The following is a 16,395-nucleotide window of genomic DNA, read 5'->3' as shown; positions in this document are numbered from 1 at the left end:
AATCAGAGAGTATAATTTTGTTCAAAATCAACTTTTTCATTATTTTTGGCTGTTCTCCATAATTCCATAGTCTGGGTTTTCCCAGTCTAACAGATATATGATAATTTGTAGTTTCATTCTTGCTTTAAGCTTTATACGACTGATTTAGTTCTCATGTGTCTGGTGTACTTACAGTGTTTTGTGTTACAACCCAGTGGCTCCAGTAGGTTAATTCATTACTTGAAAAGGACAATTCTCATGCCCCATTTCAGCCTTCATCATTAATATACTTCGAACATCAGTTAAATATGAGCATGGGACTGCATGTATGATTGTGTTAGTCTGTTCAACCAGAAGGCTAACGACAGACCAGGGTCCTGGTGTGCACTGGACAGATCTGTAGACAGTTGTGATGGAGAATAACTAGCACAATGCCAGCTGAGTGCTCATACTAAAGGCCATAATCTACCAATTCTGATGTTTCAGCTTTCACAAATGGAAGAGTGAGCAAACAAATTGACTGACAGGTCTCTTCTAATTTGGTCCGTTTCATTCTCTGAATAGATTGACACATGGCAAGGTACACTATATGGCCAAAAGTATGCAGACACCTGACCATGACACCCATATGTGCTTTTTGAACATCCCATTCCAGATGTAGTCCCCGTTTTCTGTTATAATAACCTCCTATCTTCTGGAAAGCCTTCCACTAGATTTTGGAGTATGGCTATAGAGATTTGTACTCATTTAGCTACAAGAGCATTAGTGAGGTCAGGCACTGATGTTGGGCAAGGAGGCCCGGTGGACAGTTGGCATTCCAGTTCATCCTAAAAGTGTTCACATATGGATGCAATGGTCAGGTGTCCACAAAGCTTGGGCCATATAGTGTATGTTGTAGCTATTTTAAATAGTGTCAGATTTTCTCTTTCTATTCTTTATCTTGTGATAAACTTTATATGATTTAATGATGGTCAAAACAAGCATAATATCTGCTTTAAAATGTAACCCATTAATGTCATTAATGACACTTCTAGCATAAGGATTTTTATCATTTATTTTAGCAACAAGGAATTTAAATGATATGCCTACCAGATGTTTCCTTCTTTTTTATTCCTTAGAAGTGTAAGTCATAATAAGTTCAGTAAAAATGAATATTTAAAAGAACAAAGTATAAAAAGACATCGGAGAGCTCACCAACCAAACTGCGAGGTTCAGTCCAGAGTCTGCCATTCAACTGGCTGGTATGAGACACTCTCAGAACAGGGAAGTGATGCAGGTGTTACTCATAATCCCACCGACCAACAATCATGAATAACTGCAGTCAGTCCTCTTTCTCAGTGTGAACCATGTTTGTGCTGTTCCCACATTTTAGAAGCATTTTCATAACCATAATCTTATCTACATGGTTTATGGTGTAACATTTTTATCCATATCTACAAAATAAAAGATTAACAGAAAAGCTATTTGTCTTTTAATCTAATATTTACTGACTGATTGTTCTTTTCCTCACTCTGACATTAACATGATCAGCCCAAATTGGCTCCTACATCTTTCTTATCCCTCCTGATGTGGGATCACTTACCACACACACACACACACACATACACACACACGAAATTTCACCTGGGACTGTTCTTTGGAATGATATTTTATCCTCTGCTCTAACAAAGGTAAATGAGTACATTTTATAGATAGAGAAATGAAGATTGCTGAAATATCAAACCATTAGCAATGAGTGCTTCCCAAAGCCAACTGCTGAATAAAATGTATGCGGTAATTGCGGAGGGGGACTGGAAAGCTTTGAGTGAGCGGAGTTGAGTTATATAGTTATTGATCACTGGAAGACGGTGTGGTATGTTGGACACTGCTGAGACTTCATGTATTTGAGGGCATACTTGAGCTCCTTGCTCTTTTTCTCCCACTTGTGAATAGACATGAGCAGTAGCTGCTGGTCCACCTTGCGGCCCATGATGAGGAAACTGCTCCCAAGGTTGTCAAGTTGGGAACAAGGGCAATTTGCTCCATTCTTGATGTACAGTGTCAGCTTCTTCAGGTCTTTTTTGCGCAGGATCCCCATCTTGAGAACCTTCTTCTTCTTCTGAGCTGCGATAAGCTTGCGGTCACCTTTCTCCTTCTTCACTTCCTTGATCTTCATTTTAAGTGCTAGAGGAGACATGAAATGATTAAATCTTTGAAAAACAAACTACTTTCACTTCATGGCAAAGAACAAAAGAACAACAATATCAATATGTCATGTCAGTCAAAGTGTGTGTGTGTGTGTGTGTGTGTCTTTAAATGTTTGCACAGAAAAAAAAGGGGAAATCTTCTCATTCCTTTCAGGGCTTCCACCGTCATACTGGTTCCATTCTTTTGTACTATCTCAAGCAGCAAGACGCTTCACGATAAGCACACAGAAACATCCTGGGCTATCCCGTTCATTAGAATAGTTTACACCTCCCCAGAGGAGCATCATTTAACCATGGATGGCATTAATTGCAGTCACGTGGGACAGGACAGAGAGACGAATGGAAAGTTTCAAAGACAGATGTGAAACACTCCTACAGTGGCCCAAGCACTTCCCCACCTCATTCACTGCCCTTCTACAGAACCTGAGCTCCTAACCTTACACAAGCAAGGAAAATGTATTGTCCGCGAAAATTATGAGGACTTATATACCACGAAATTGATTGCAGGTAATGCTGCTTTTTACATCATGAAGGGAAAAGGAAAAGGAAAATGTGCAATTATTTTGTGTGTATTATATATATATATATATATATATATATATATATATATATATATATATATATATATATATATATATATATATTCTTATATAAAATGGAACATTAAAACCATTAAAATGACTGAGAGGTGAAGTGAATAACATTGAGTATCTCATTACAGTGGCAACTGTCAAGGAGTGGGATATTTTAGGCAGCAAGTGAACAGTCATTTCTCAAAAACTGATGTGTTGCAAGCAAGAAAACTGGGCAATCAAAAATGGTCCAAATAAGGACAGCCGGTGAACTCGTGACAGGATCAAGGGCACCCAAGGCTCATTGATGCATGTGGGGAGTGAAGACTACTGTAGCACTCATTGGTGTAAAAAATGCTGGCTAAAATAGAAAGGTGTCAGAACACACAGTGCATTGCAGCTTGCTGCATATGGGGCTGTGTAGTCACACACCGGTTCCCATGCTGACCCTTGTCCACTGCCAAAAGCTCCTACAATGGGCATGTGAGCATCAGAACTGGACCATGGAGCAATGGAAGAAGGTCTGATGAATGGAGACAGTGTGATACTCTGGGCAAAGTTCTGGGGAAAACTGTGGGTCCTGGCATTCATATGGATGTTATTTTGACATGTACCACCTACCTAAACATTGTTACAGACCAAGTACAACCCTTCATGTCTACAGTGTTCCCTAATGGCAGTGGCCACTTCAGCAGGTAAATGCACCCTGCTACACTGCAAAAATTGCTCAGGAATAGTTTGAGTAACATGACAAAGCATTAAAAGTGTTGACTTGGCCTCCAAATTCCCCCAGATCTCAATCTGACAGAGTATCTGTTGGATGTGCTGAACAAACAAGTCTGATCCATGGACTCCCCACCTCACTACTTACATAACTTAAAGGAGCTGCTGCTAACATCTTGGTGCCAGATACCATAGCAGGTGCCATTGTAATGAGATAATCAATGTTATTCACTTCACATGTCAGTGGTTTTAATGTGATGGCTGATCAGTGTATATCTCAAAATTTTAAAATAACCATTTTGCATGATACTGATCATCCACTCAGTGATGTATGTTTAGTAACACAATACTATTTCTAGTACATATCTTAATGAACAAACATGCATACATATAGTAACACATAAATTATGTTATTGGTGGTGGATTAAGTTATTCATTCCCACTTGTTTTTCATTGACACGAGAGGTTTAAGTGGCTTCACCAGGGCAAAGACAGATTTCTAACTTTCTTCTCGTCTCGGTTTGGCAACAGCATAAACATTATTTCAACAGTAGTATTTTAGTCAGAAATATCCGACAGAACGCAAAACTATAGAGCATACATTACAACAAAATAGCTAAACAAACAAACCTAGATGCCCCACACATTCTGTATGGGAAGGTAGAAAGAACAGAGTAGGACAATCTGGATGCCACAAAAACCACGGATCATATTAAGCACTAATAAAATGGGGAATTCTGTAATCTTATAGAGTTACGCTGCATTTTAAATTAGCTTACAATCCAGAGTTTAACTATACATAAGGTCTGATTTTAATACTTGCCCATCAGCTATAATGCTCCGTGAGTATGAGCAGGTCTGGGCAACATTGTGATGACAAGCTGAACTTACTTTTTAAACAAGAGCTGGTCTAAATTGGGGCTGGTTGGTCTGATGGAGTGGGTTGATGAATGCAGGTAGGGAGAGGTATTCACTCTGAGCAGAAACAGATCATGTTCCTGAGAAAGTATTTTTTTTTCTTCTTCAACAATATAGCAGATGTACCAATGCCCAAAATCTTGGTTAACTTTTATCAAAAGAGCTTATTCATTGCCAAATATAATTAAAACTACTTTGCAGCCTAGTTCCCAGTAATAGTAAGAGGAAGATACTGGTTTTCAGGCTTAGTTATCTCAAACACACTGTTAGCATCTAAAAACTTTGCTTCAACTCATTGGTACATTAGTGTTTTTTTAATTTATTTAATTTTTATCCTGATGCCCTATAGGTTAATTGGCCTGTCTGTTGCCAGCCTCTTATGAGCCTGTCTGCATTTATCAAGAGCACGCTTCATCTACTGCCAGCTTGCTAGGCCTGTCACGGCTTCCCAGACAAACAACCATTCACACACACACACACACACACACACACACACACACACACACACACACACACACACACACACACACACACACACACACACACCCCTATGGGCAAATTAGAGTAGCCAGTTAACTGTGGGGGAAACCAGAGCACCCAGAGGAAACCCACACAGACAACATGCCAACTCCACACAGAAAGACCCCTGTCGAGCTATTAAAAAGGAATTAATTTTAAAGAATAATTCAGGGATTTTTTTTTATGCTTAACGCTATAATTTCATTATCTACTAACCACAGTAGTATTGTAGCTCCAGTAGAGACATGTCTTGGCTGATCTACTTGATTTAAGGTAAGTGAGAAGCCTGTAAATTTACCCCCCACCCCCTTACTCTGAAATTATGTGAATTACTATGAAAATGACTGAGAAAACAGTATCCATGTTTCCATTAACCTGCTTAATGTGCAATTTGAAATATCGAACTAAAAAGACGAGTAATGGAAACATGTGAATTAAAAAAAATTATCAAGTGTCGCAAAAAGTTTTTATGCTTGCATGAGATGGTTTTTCACATGATTTGCAAAATTGAAATGGAAATAATTTTTTTTGCATTTAAGTCACATGTCTGACAAGAAGAGCAAATGGAAACACTATCTTTCTGAACAAAGAGCGCTCTGTAAGAGCTATCGCGAGAGGAGGAACTATCACAAGAGGAGAAAACCCATCTTTATTCTCATAACATCACTTAAGGGAAACACAGACCATTCGTAACTGTGTTCTGTCAAAATTTCTAAAATATCGCTTCTATTGTGCACAAAACTGCAATGGAAACTAGTGACAATCAGCAAGAATTATAAAAACGCTAGTACCATAGAGGATTTCAGAAAATATTATTGCAGGTAATATCACATAACTTGTGTATTGTGCATTGCAGTACACGAAACATCACCTTCACTGATCTCATTCATTGATATTTCTTGCCCATGAGTAGCTGTGTCTCACTCTGAATAGTGAGAAAATTGTAGAAGTATTGAAATGGTTCTGTTTGAGTCACATAATTAGGCTCAAACATGCAAAATAAAACAGGACAGTAAGAATGTTGTTCACTGGCCAATTAAGACAGCTGAACAATAATTTCCTTTTAGTAATGGCCTTCATAAGGATAATTGTGTTGGCTCTCCATTGAGCACAGAACTCCTGATGTAGTGAATGTTATTTCCTTGTGGTAACTGGAAGCAACACTCCAAAAAATTAATTTTTATAACATCCAAGTAAATTAAATAGACCATACAGTTATGAAACATAATACTGTACTGCATTTATGTGCAGACCACCGAAGAAATATATCAAAATATCAGTGAATTCATGTTAAATGTTTTTATGTAACAGGAAAATGTGAGCAAAGCATTATTAATTGGGCTTATTTTGAAATAAGTGATTAACTGGGACATTTACTTGTGTGCAGTCACAAATATTTATTCAAAATGACTGCTGTCTGTCCAAATGTCTGCAAGTATGGAACAGTCAATCCTCCTACTCAACACACTGGAGCAAGTAATTTGTCATACTTAAATGTGATTATATACAAAACTAGGTGACTATATCCAATTGCAACAAACCGCATAGCCAAAGACAACTAACAGAATGAAGCCACTTCATGGCATTTACTTTATAAAGGCTTTTCTGAACCTTTCTTTCGCCAACTCTGAACAGAGAAAAACAGATTTTTCGAGATCCATCTCTAATAGGTCAGTACCAGACATTCTGGGGGCTCAGACAGACTTTAGAAACCTTCAGCTAGTACACTTGAGAGATTTTGGTCCTTAAACAATGTGAAACACAGTTACATATTATTTAAAAATTATTAATATGCAATAATAGTAATAATAATATTACCATATGCTTATTATATTATTAATTTAATATGATTATATTGTTTGCCTCTTTTACATCCAATAACATCAACAGTATTACAAGTTTTCCTGCATGACAGAAAGCACCACTCTCATGAATGTTGGCGAATCACACAGCGTATGTTTCTCATTTTGGAGAAATTAGTTGAGCAGGTAAACAACTCTGGTTTTTTTTTTTTTTCCTGAACAGCATTTTTAACAAAGAATTCAAATACTAAGGTGTAAATATATATATTTTGCAATACTATGGGAACTATCAATGTGTCTACCTCTCTGTGTGTGTGTGTGTGTGTGTGTGTGTGTGAATGCTAGAGTCTTACTTACCAAAGTCACTGGCACAGTAGTGCTCCATTATTGTGTCAGCTTTCAGTTCGTTATCACAGGGTGGACATGCTTTTGAAGCTGCCAGGAGAAAAAAAGAAAATACAGTGATTTAACAGATAAAATGACTGTTTTCAAAATGATATGTCAGTCCCACTTTGTCTTTTTGTGTGTGATTTGATTAACACACTGGGTTTATGTCCATCATACAAGACAGACACAATATTTGGTCTTGTATAATTCAACTGTTGGGAGATGTGGGTCTGCAGTCAGCTTCACAGAAGTACTGACCACTTTGTAAACACTTTTTGACTTTCGTCTTGTCAGATGCTATTTTCTGTGGGGAGGATACACAGAACAGGAGTCTGGTGCAATGCTTGGCTTGCAATTAAGGTGGTGAAAATGTTTGAATTTAGATATGTGTATATTTTTAGTGCACAGGCATGGCAAAAAAAAAAAAAGGCTGCCACAGAAAAAGTGCACTATTCTGAATTTTTTCAACCAACTACTGAGTGACAACTGAAGTCATGCATTTCTCTTCTGGTAGGTCCAATAACAAGAACAAATCTGACATATGCAAGAATGGAGAGGATTGTAATTTGTAAATGTCAGTTCATGGAAAAGATTATATTGATGCCCTTTAAACCATAGGTCGAATATATAATGTATTATTTCAGCTATGACTTTTTACAGACACAGAGGCTGCTGTGCTTTCACAGCGACCCTTGTGTGTGTATGTGCATTCTAATGGGGTCTCGTTTTGTGCAGAGAGACAGGGAGGCATGTAAAGCGCACCACTGCTGTTCTCAAAAAAGGGGCTAAAGGCCAGGGCTAATAGTGCTTAATCCGTAACTTTCAGAATAATAATGAGAGGGAATGCTTCAGGCAACTGGATGTTTGATTTCCTCTGCAATGAGTCACTTCAGACTTCTTCCACAAACTCAAGAAGGTTTGTTCAACAAATGAAAGTCGATGTGGCTATAAATAATTTGATGAATGTGAAATGTGTTACAGTAATGTTCTCTATGGGCTTGCCAGGTTTATCTAATAAAGAAGGGTACTAGCCTGCTAGCGTACAACTACATCCAATACAATCCTGATTTTAACAGGAGTTGACAAAGAAAAAGAAAAACACTTAGCTGTCCTCTTAAGTCATTGTGCTCTCAGTTAATTTAAATGGGAAGATTGTATCAGATGCAATTTTAAGAAAGACACGCTATTACGTTATTATTGGTTATTGTAATATATCACAAGGAACTGTTAGTTGCTTGTATAATGAATTATGACTGGAAATTTCATTCTTTGTACATTTCTCAGGACAAAAAAAAAACTCTTATGGGAACTTAATAAGCTGGTGTTATATTATGTAAGTAATCACCAAGTGTTTTTTTAAATAATAATAATAATAATTATTATTATTATTATTGGGCGGCATGGTGGTGTAGTGGTTAGCGCTGTCGCCTCACAGCAAGAAGGTTCTGGGTTCAAGCCCAGTAGCTGAAAGAGGCCTTTCTGTGTGGAGTTTGCATGGGTTTCCTCCGGGTGCTCCGGTTTCCCCCAAAGGCATGCAGGTTAGGCTAATTGGTAGCTCTAAATTGACTGTAGGTATGAATGGTTGTTTGGCTCTATGTGTCAGCCCTGTGATAATCTGGCGACTTGTCCAGGGTGTACCCCGCCTCTCGCCCATAGTCAGCTGGGATAGGCTCCAGCTTGCCTGTGACCCTGCACAGAATAAGCGGCTACGGATAATAATAATAATAATTATTATTATTATTATTTCTAAGATCTACATGAATAAGCTATTAACACACAGCCTGTTTTCATCAGTGTTTCATTTTTTCTTTTATTGCAAACACCAGCAGTACTGATGTATATAATTTCTGCGTAGCTTCAGATTTTCTATCACCTTGCTGATTTACACTCTTTAGATTCTTTTCTACACTTTACACCATTTTGACTTCAGTTGTACTTCTGGAGGAAAGTTTAAAGGAAGGTTCTATATAGAGTGTTGCCCAATCAACCCTTACATATCCAGTGAACCACAAACCTGAGTGTAACAAACAGAAAAGTAGCAACTGGATAAGGACTGGCTGTTTTCTATCACCTGGAGATTGAGGATTTTGGGGGAAAATGATATCGGTATGCATCTGTATTCTGTTCACTGAGCACTCATCAAGACTTCTAGAAACCACCTCAGAAAGCAAAAGTGCCTGGGTTTAAGCAGTTACATGCCCCCCCCCGCCCCTCTCCCCCACTGTCCACTCCCCCTTAATTCCTTCTTCCAGGTTGAAAAATGAGGGTCAGAGTTTATCACCCCTGTCACTAGTGCAGCCACTGCAGCAGATAATATGAAGTTTAAAGTTCAGTAGGTTTCATTGTTTGGGTGGTGGCGAGTGGTGGCGAAACTCCTCTGTCTGCATTAACCCGCCGCAATTCCTATACATCCCCTGAGAACTCTAGACAGTGGCTCAGCTGGTGACACACACAGTCTCTTTCTGAGTGACGAGAACTGTGGCATTTCACTTAATGGCTTCAGTCTCTAACACCGTCTGACAGCCACATTCTTGAAACTGCGATGTCTTATTTGAACTGCAGAGTAATTTATTCACGTTTGCTGGGTGGTTTATTGGCAGGCTGCCTTCTTGAAGTAAAGCCAAAGCATGTGCCTGAAGAGCTAGCACTGGGAATTCTGCAAACTGAGTTTCTGTGTGGATTTACTGATCGACTCACATGAACAGACCATCTCAATTTATTTAAAGTTAATTCAGCCAAGCATTTAGGATTTTATCCTTTGTGGATGTTGTGTACGTCTTTAAAAACCTATTAGATAAATGAGCACAAGTGACTAAGGTTGAATGGATCACATTAAAAATTTATTACCCAAGACTACCCCTGAACAAGCTAATAATTTATAGTGCTTCTATTAATAACTGTTAGAGTGATACCGTTTGAATTTGCTGCAGATTACCTGATTTACAGCTTTCAGTTCAGACCATTTTATTTAACTCAATATTGTTTATTTAACGTACCCAGAATATAGAAAAGCTTCATTATCAAAAACACAGTTTATTTTTACTTGACATTTCTTTAAACATGTAAAATTGGTTGAAAAAATATTGAATAATGTCTGTTTATTTGCAGTCATTTGGAAAATATGAAGCCATATGTAATAAATATGTATTTCTAGCATACGATAGTAATTTACATACAATTAAATTGGATATTTCCTGATAAAAAGATTTTATCATTATGGCAGAAGGTGTTCTCCCCCCGGGCAGCACGGTGGTGTAGTGGTTAGCGCTGTCGCCTCACAGCAAGAAGGTCCGGGTTCGAGCCCCGCGGCCGGCGAGGGCCTTTCTGTGCGGAGTTTGCATGTTCTCCCCGTGTCCGCGTGGGTTTCCTCCGGGTGCTCCGGTTTCCCCCACAGTCCAAAGACATGCAGGTTAGGTAACTGGTGACTCTAAATTGACCGTAGGTGTGAATGGTTGTCTGTGTCTATGTGTCAGCCCTGTGATGACCTGGCGACTTGTCCAGGGTGTACCCCGCCTTTCGCCCGTAGTCAGCTGGGATAGGCTCCAGCTTGCCTGCGACCCTGTAGAACAGGATAAAGCGGCTAGAGATAATGAGATGAGATGCCCCCCCCCCCCCCCCCGTTGTCTTGTCAACTGTAGGCGCATGCTGTTGTTTCTTTTATTTGCTTGTTCTTAGGTATTATTTTTCAGCAATTGCCTTCATCATACAAGAATATGAAGGAAAATATTTCATTTATGTTCAGAATTCATAATTTTATGGCTCATTTGGTCTCAATAAAGTACAAGATAAAATCACTTATTACATAAAACATTACAAATTGATGATCGTATTTTTGCAAGAGGATGACATTTGTTGCTCTGTCAGTTTGGCTTTAGATTGAAGAGGCCGAGCAAGCCTCACATGTGAAAAAATGTTCCTCTGTTATTGTAATTAATGTCTGAAGCCCCCCACCCACCCACATTGCTCCCTTACTGTAGAAATGCCATTTACCAGAATGCATCCATCATGTAGGCATGGTACTCTCCAGGTACCTATTCAGGAACTTGGATCTTGGCTGTGAACTGGCCATGGAGGATTTCACCTTAGACCACAGAAGAAAATCCCCTCCACTTTGCTTTAGACCACTGTTCGCTGTGTACTGGAGCTCTTGACAGGCCAGTAAAAGGCCAGACCCTTCTATATTATGTGTGCTTGTATCATCATGCAATCTTGTTTCTTGTCACCATGTCCCTTTATTAAAACAGACAACAGTATGAGCGTTTGACTGTGTGCTGCCTCATTTCTCAGGTGTGACATGTTACTCTCGCAGTATACTGCTGGCTTTCATACCTTTGTATTATACCATAACATATGTAATTGCAGGATAGCTAAAAGGCCTCATTGCAGAAATATGTCTGAAAGGACACAAGCGCTTATTAGATTACTGAAAATTATGTCATCAAAATCTTAGAGAATTCTGAGATTAACTTTACAACCAAAGCCAAGCTGCTTATAGATGGGGTTAGCAGGGGGTCAGATTCAAACCAGAAGCACAGTGTCGAAAAGAATTTCATTTCGAAAAGCAATTACAATGTTTTTCTTTCTGCTCGTTATAACATTGGAACAGTTGTATTTTTACAGCATGAAGTCAGTATGATTGATGTTTTCCTCACTTCCTGACTTGTTACATACTCCCCCCTTTTGTCACCCAGGACACACACAGACAGATGTTTTCTGAAACATGTTTTATATATACATATATTACATAGACACGAGTGTTTTACTGGGAAATACACCACTCGTATTTTTCATACGAGCTACATCCGGGACATGGAGAACCAAAACCGTAACATAAATCTCTATATTTCACTTGTGAGGAAATCGATGAATTTTTTTGATAAATTTGGGTACTTTTTGTTTGCAAATGTGTCCATATAATAAACAGAAACTCACATGTTGGCTTGAAGATATGAAGTTTATCTTCTCGTGTTCAAAAACTCACAATTTTTCATATGAAATACATCACAGATCTGACCGACATAATTCCCGATATTTCACTCTGATGACGTCGCTCCCATTGTTTTCACACTGACTAGGCGTGTGTTGTCAAAATGGAGAACCAGTTGAAAATTAAAATTCTTTTGATTAACCCGTGTATTTTTTGTGGATGTGTCCATATAATATAAAAATATGACAGGGTGGCACTAAGATATGAAGTTTATCTTCTTGTGTTGAAAAATATATCACTCCTTCACTTCACTTACTTGTGAAATATTCATTCATCACTCAAAGATAAACTTCATATCTTCATTATATAATCACTATTGTTCAGTGCCGAGCTTCCCAAAAGCATTGTTAAATGGTAGAGTGAGCAGCACAATGAATGCTCTCTCTCTCCTAGTTAAGATGCTCTTAGCGTTAAGAGGCTTTTGGGAAACCGACCTCAGTTTGGTTATTAAAACATTGATAATTAATATATAAACATAAAATTAATAAGACATTTTCCCCTATGGGCAGCATGGACGTGCAGTGGTCAGTGATGCCTCACAGCAAGAAGGTTCTGAGTTCGAACCTCATGGCTGACTGGGGTCTTTCTGTGTGTCCTCCAGGTGCTCCGGTTTCCTCCCACATGTGGATTAGGTCAACTGGCTACTCTAAGGCCAAGTTTACATTAGACCATATCTGTCTCGTTTTCTTCGCGGATGCACTGTCCGTTTACATTAAAACGCCTGGAAACGCCGGGAAACGGGAATCCGCCAGCGTCCACGTATTCAATCCAGATCGTGTCTGGTCTGGTGCTGTGTAAACATTGAGAATACGCGGATACGCTGTGCTGAGCTCTAGCTGCCGTCGTCATTGGATAACGTCACTGTGACATCCACCTTCCTGATTCGCTGGCGTTGGTCATGTGACGCGACTGCTGAAAAACGGCGCGGACTTCCGCCTTGTATCACCTTTCATTAAAGAGTATAAAAGTATGAAAATACTGCAAATACTGATGCAAATACTGCCCATTGTGTAGTTATGATTGTCTTTAGACTTGCCATCCTTCCACTTGCAAGTGGTAAGTGACGTGCATGCCCGACATGCACTGAGATCACACACACAGCGGCTCAGTCCCAAATCACTGCTCGTGCACTTCACTCGCGCGCTCTGTGAGCTGCGCAGGGCCGGAGTGCGCACCCTCCAGAGGGCACTCGCTGTTCAGGGCGGAGTGATTTGGAGCGCAGGATGCCTGCGGAGCCGAGCGTATCCGTGTATTGGCGTTGCTATGTGCACGCGAATCGTGTATTGGCGTTGCTGTGTGCACACTAATCGTTTTAAAAACGTTAATCTGATGATCCGCTGATACGGTCTAATGTAAACCCCACCTAAATTGTCTATAGGTGTGAATGGTTGTTCGTCTCTATGTTAACCCCAGCGTGCACCCCGCCTCTCACCTGAAGTCAACTGGGATTGGCTCCAGCTTCCCATGACCCTGACAGATAAGCGGTATAGAGAATGGATGGATGGATTTTCATTAATACTGTGAATTTCTTTTTGCATGTGGAAACAGTATATTTTAGTTGACAAGTCCAGGCTAGTCAAACTCTGTTTTGATTATTATAATGCAATTCTTGGAAAAAAAAAAGAAAAGAAAAAAAAAACAGGAATATGAAACAGAAGAATATATTGAAAGAATTTGTATTACAGATTCTGTCAGGACAAGGAAGGAATGCATTGTGTATGTCTTTCATTTTGGCCGCTCCCTTATTTTCTTTCTTTGTTTCATGTTTTGCTAAATTATCTGAATATTGACAAAGAACATGCTTCTCTGCTTACTTCCCATGATTGCTTAATGTCACTCCCCTTCTCTGCTCTTTCCCTTTTCTTTCCACTTCAACTTTCTTTCTTTTATGGTTGGTCCTCATATGTTCAATGAAGCTAACTAATGTATGGTTCTTCAGACTAATTAGTGAGCCACAGTAATTGCCACCCTGCCCTGGCTAATTGGTTAAACAAAGTGAGAGAGAGAGCACAACAGAAGTTGCCCCTTCACATTCCAAATGAGATTTCACTTTTAGATAGTGAAAGCTCAAAGCACTTTTTGTCTCTTTAAGTGTACACTCTAAGTTCCCTGCCTTCACTTTCTGAAGACACAATTCACAAAGAGAAAATAAAGAATGAATAAGCAGATCTGTCAGTGATTTTCAATTTGTCTCAGCAAACATGACCAACTCTTTTCCAGTAATCTATTAGTAGTCTAATTCCTTCTGCATTACTCAACACAATATGAATAAATCTGTGTTTGAAATCAAGCATAGAAATGTTGCTGACATTTTCAGTGCTGTTGATGCAAATCTTAGTTATATTCTATAGTAATGGCAAATTCATAATATTTAAATTTTAGTGCTATATATCTCATCTCATTATCTCTAGCCGCTTTATCCTGTTCTAGTGCTATATATATTATATAAAATTATTAACAAGTATTACTGACTCACTGGGTTAAATTGTGCTTATAGAGGTTTTGTTTGTGTATTTTTTGTATTGTACGTTTTTGTATAATTTTATTTTTAAGTTATTTTCTTTTGTAAAATCATTACCAATTATTATCAGCTTACCTCAGTATATAGTACAGATAGTTTCTTGTATAGATTCAAGCAGTTATATGGCTCAATAGTGCTCAGGAGCTTGACTGCATTTTTGTCAGGAAAGATGATTTTTTTTTTTTTTTGGCTCATTTCTTGATGTATACTTACCATACCTAGTAAGTAACATTCTCCTAATCAGGCTTTTTTTTTTTTTTAAATAATCTACTTGAAAAAGAAAAGTGACTACTCAAACATTTGTGAGTCGTACCTGGAGTCTGAGTGGCATGATTCCCGGAGAACTGCATAGGGATGCAGAGATCATTATCAATGGGGAATTTGTCACACTGGAGCATCTCAGGCCAGGGAAAGCCATAGGTCTCCATGACAGGAGCACAGCTGTTCCTGACGGCCTCGCACAGAGAGCGGCATGGGTAAATGGGCCGGTCTAAGCACACAGGAGCGAACAGTGAGCAGAGGAACACCTGCGTATCTGCGTGGCAGCGCTTGGCCAGGAGGGGTACCCAGCTGCCTGCCTGCTGCATCACCTCAGGCATGGTCTCGTGGTCCAGCAGATTGGGGAGTCGCATCTTCTTGTAGCCAACGGTGTAGCAGAGACGTAGCTCGGCCGGAATGTCCACACACTGTGGCTGCTTGGCATAAAAGCGGCCGTTGTGGAAATTGTCGGACTGCCAGCTGTAATAGTCGTACTCCTCTGCCAAGGTGAGTGAACTGAAGAAGACCAGTCCCAGTGCTAACGTCAGTGAGCTAGCCACACACACCTGCCTCTTATGTACAGCCATGCTTCTTGAGTTCTCTCTCTCTCTCTCTTTTTTAATGTTGGGCTAAAGAGGGCAGCAATACAGTAATCCTTTGTTTCCTTTTAAATAGAAATTGACAATAGAAAATCAATGGAAAGCTTTTCAGTGTAGTTTGCGATTCCTTCTCTTGCTCAGTTAATCTTGCCTGGTTAATCTTCCAGTACAGCAGTCTCCTGACTTCAGTGATTCAGGTGGTTCTTCAAGGAGGGCTAAGTTGCAGCTTTCACTGCTCTGCTCTTTTCTAGACTCTCTAAGATGCACCTAAGGAATATGAAGGAGTGTATTACTGGCTTTACCAGCCGACAGCCCCCTAGCAAGCTGCAAGTCCACTCCACCTCCCACAGTCTTCTCCTGTGCTGACTAAGACCCGCCTCTCCTGACCACAGCCAACTGCTCTACAGTGGGCGGCACCCCTGAATGGACTGGCACTCCCCCATAGCCCACCTCCCCTAACACCCTCCTGCAGGCACTCCCTCAACCTGGCCTCTAGTTCAAACTGTGTGTGTGTGTGTGAGAGAGAGAGAGAAAAAAAGAAAATGAATGAATATATATGTATATGTTTGTAGAGTACGTGTGTGGAGTGTGTTCAGCCTGTTGCTCTTCCTTACATACTGCACCTACACAGACATACACACATTCTTCTTTTGCTTTCCAGCTTTCCATTTTGTAAGACGTGGTAAGTAAGAAGAACCTTTTTGGGGAAGCATTGAGATTCAGTGTAGCTACAGGTGGTCAGGGACGTTTGGCCATGCTATTAGAGATATGCTAATGCCAGGCTTCGATGTGAATAGAGTCAGGCTTTCTCTCTGTCACCTTTTATCAGCAGCCTTCACACACACATACAGACATGGGGGGCCCAGCTTTTAGCCTGCAAGCATTCGGCAGCAGGGGGCCTTACAGCCACATTGCAGCCTTTTCCAACTAACCATTAACAGTTT

The 16,395-nt window shown here is 39.7% G+C and overlaps 1 protein-coding gene across 1 annotated transcript; it reads right to left on the bottom strand.

Annotated features, from left to right (window-relative positions):
- Positions 1-1,070: 1,070 nt before the first annotated feature.
- sfrp5 (secreted frizzled-related protein 5) lies at positions 1,071-15,792 on the bottom strand. Its single transcript, XM_060924729.1, has 3 exons — positions 14,908-15,792; positions 7,057-7,134; positions 1,071-2,142 (listed from the first exon to the last, which is right to left on the bottom strand). Exons 1-3 carry the CDS (start codon positions 15,437-15,439, stop codon positions 1,814-1,816), a joined length of 939 nt encoding a protein of 312 aa, XP_060780712.1. The 5' UTR covers positions 15,440-15,792; the 3' UTR covers positions 1,071-1,813.
- Between the last annotated feature and the right edge of the window lie 603 nt (positions 15,793-16,395).

Source organism: Neoarius graeffei, chromosome 7 (genome assembly GCF_027579695.1).
Source record: "Neoarius graeffei isolate fNeoGra1 chromosome 7, fNeoGra1.pri, whole genome shotgun sequence".
NCBI lineage: Eukaryota > Metazoa > Chordata > Actinopteri > Siluriformes > Ariidae > Neoarius > Neoarius graeffei.
The sequence above is the reverse complement of the archived record's forward strand: the minus strand, read 5'-3'. Positions and strand labels throughout refer to the sequence as shown.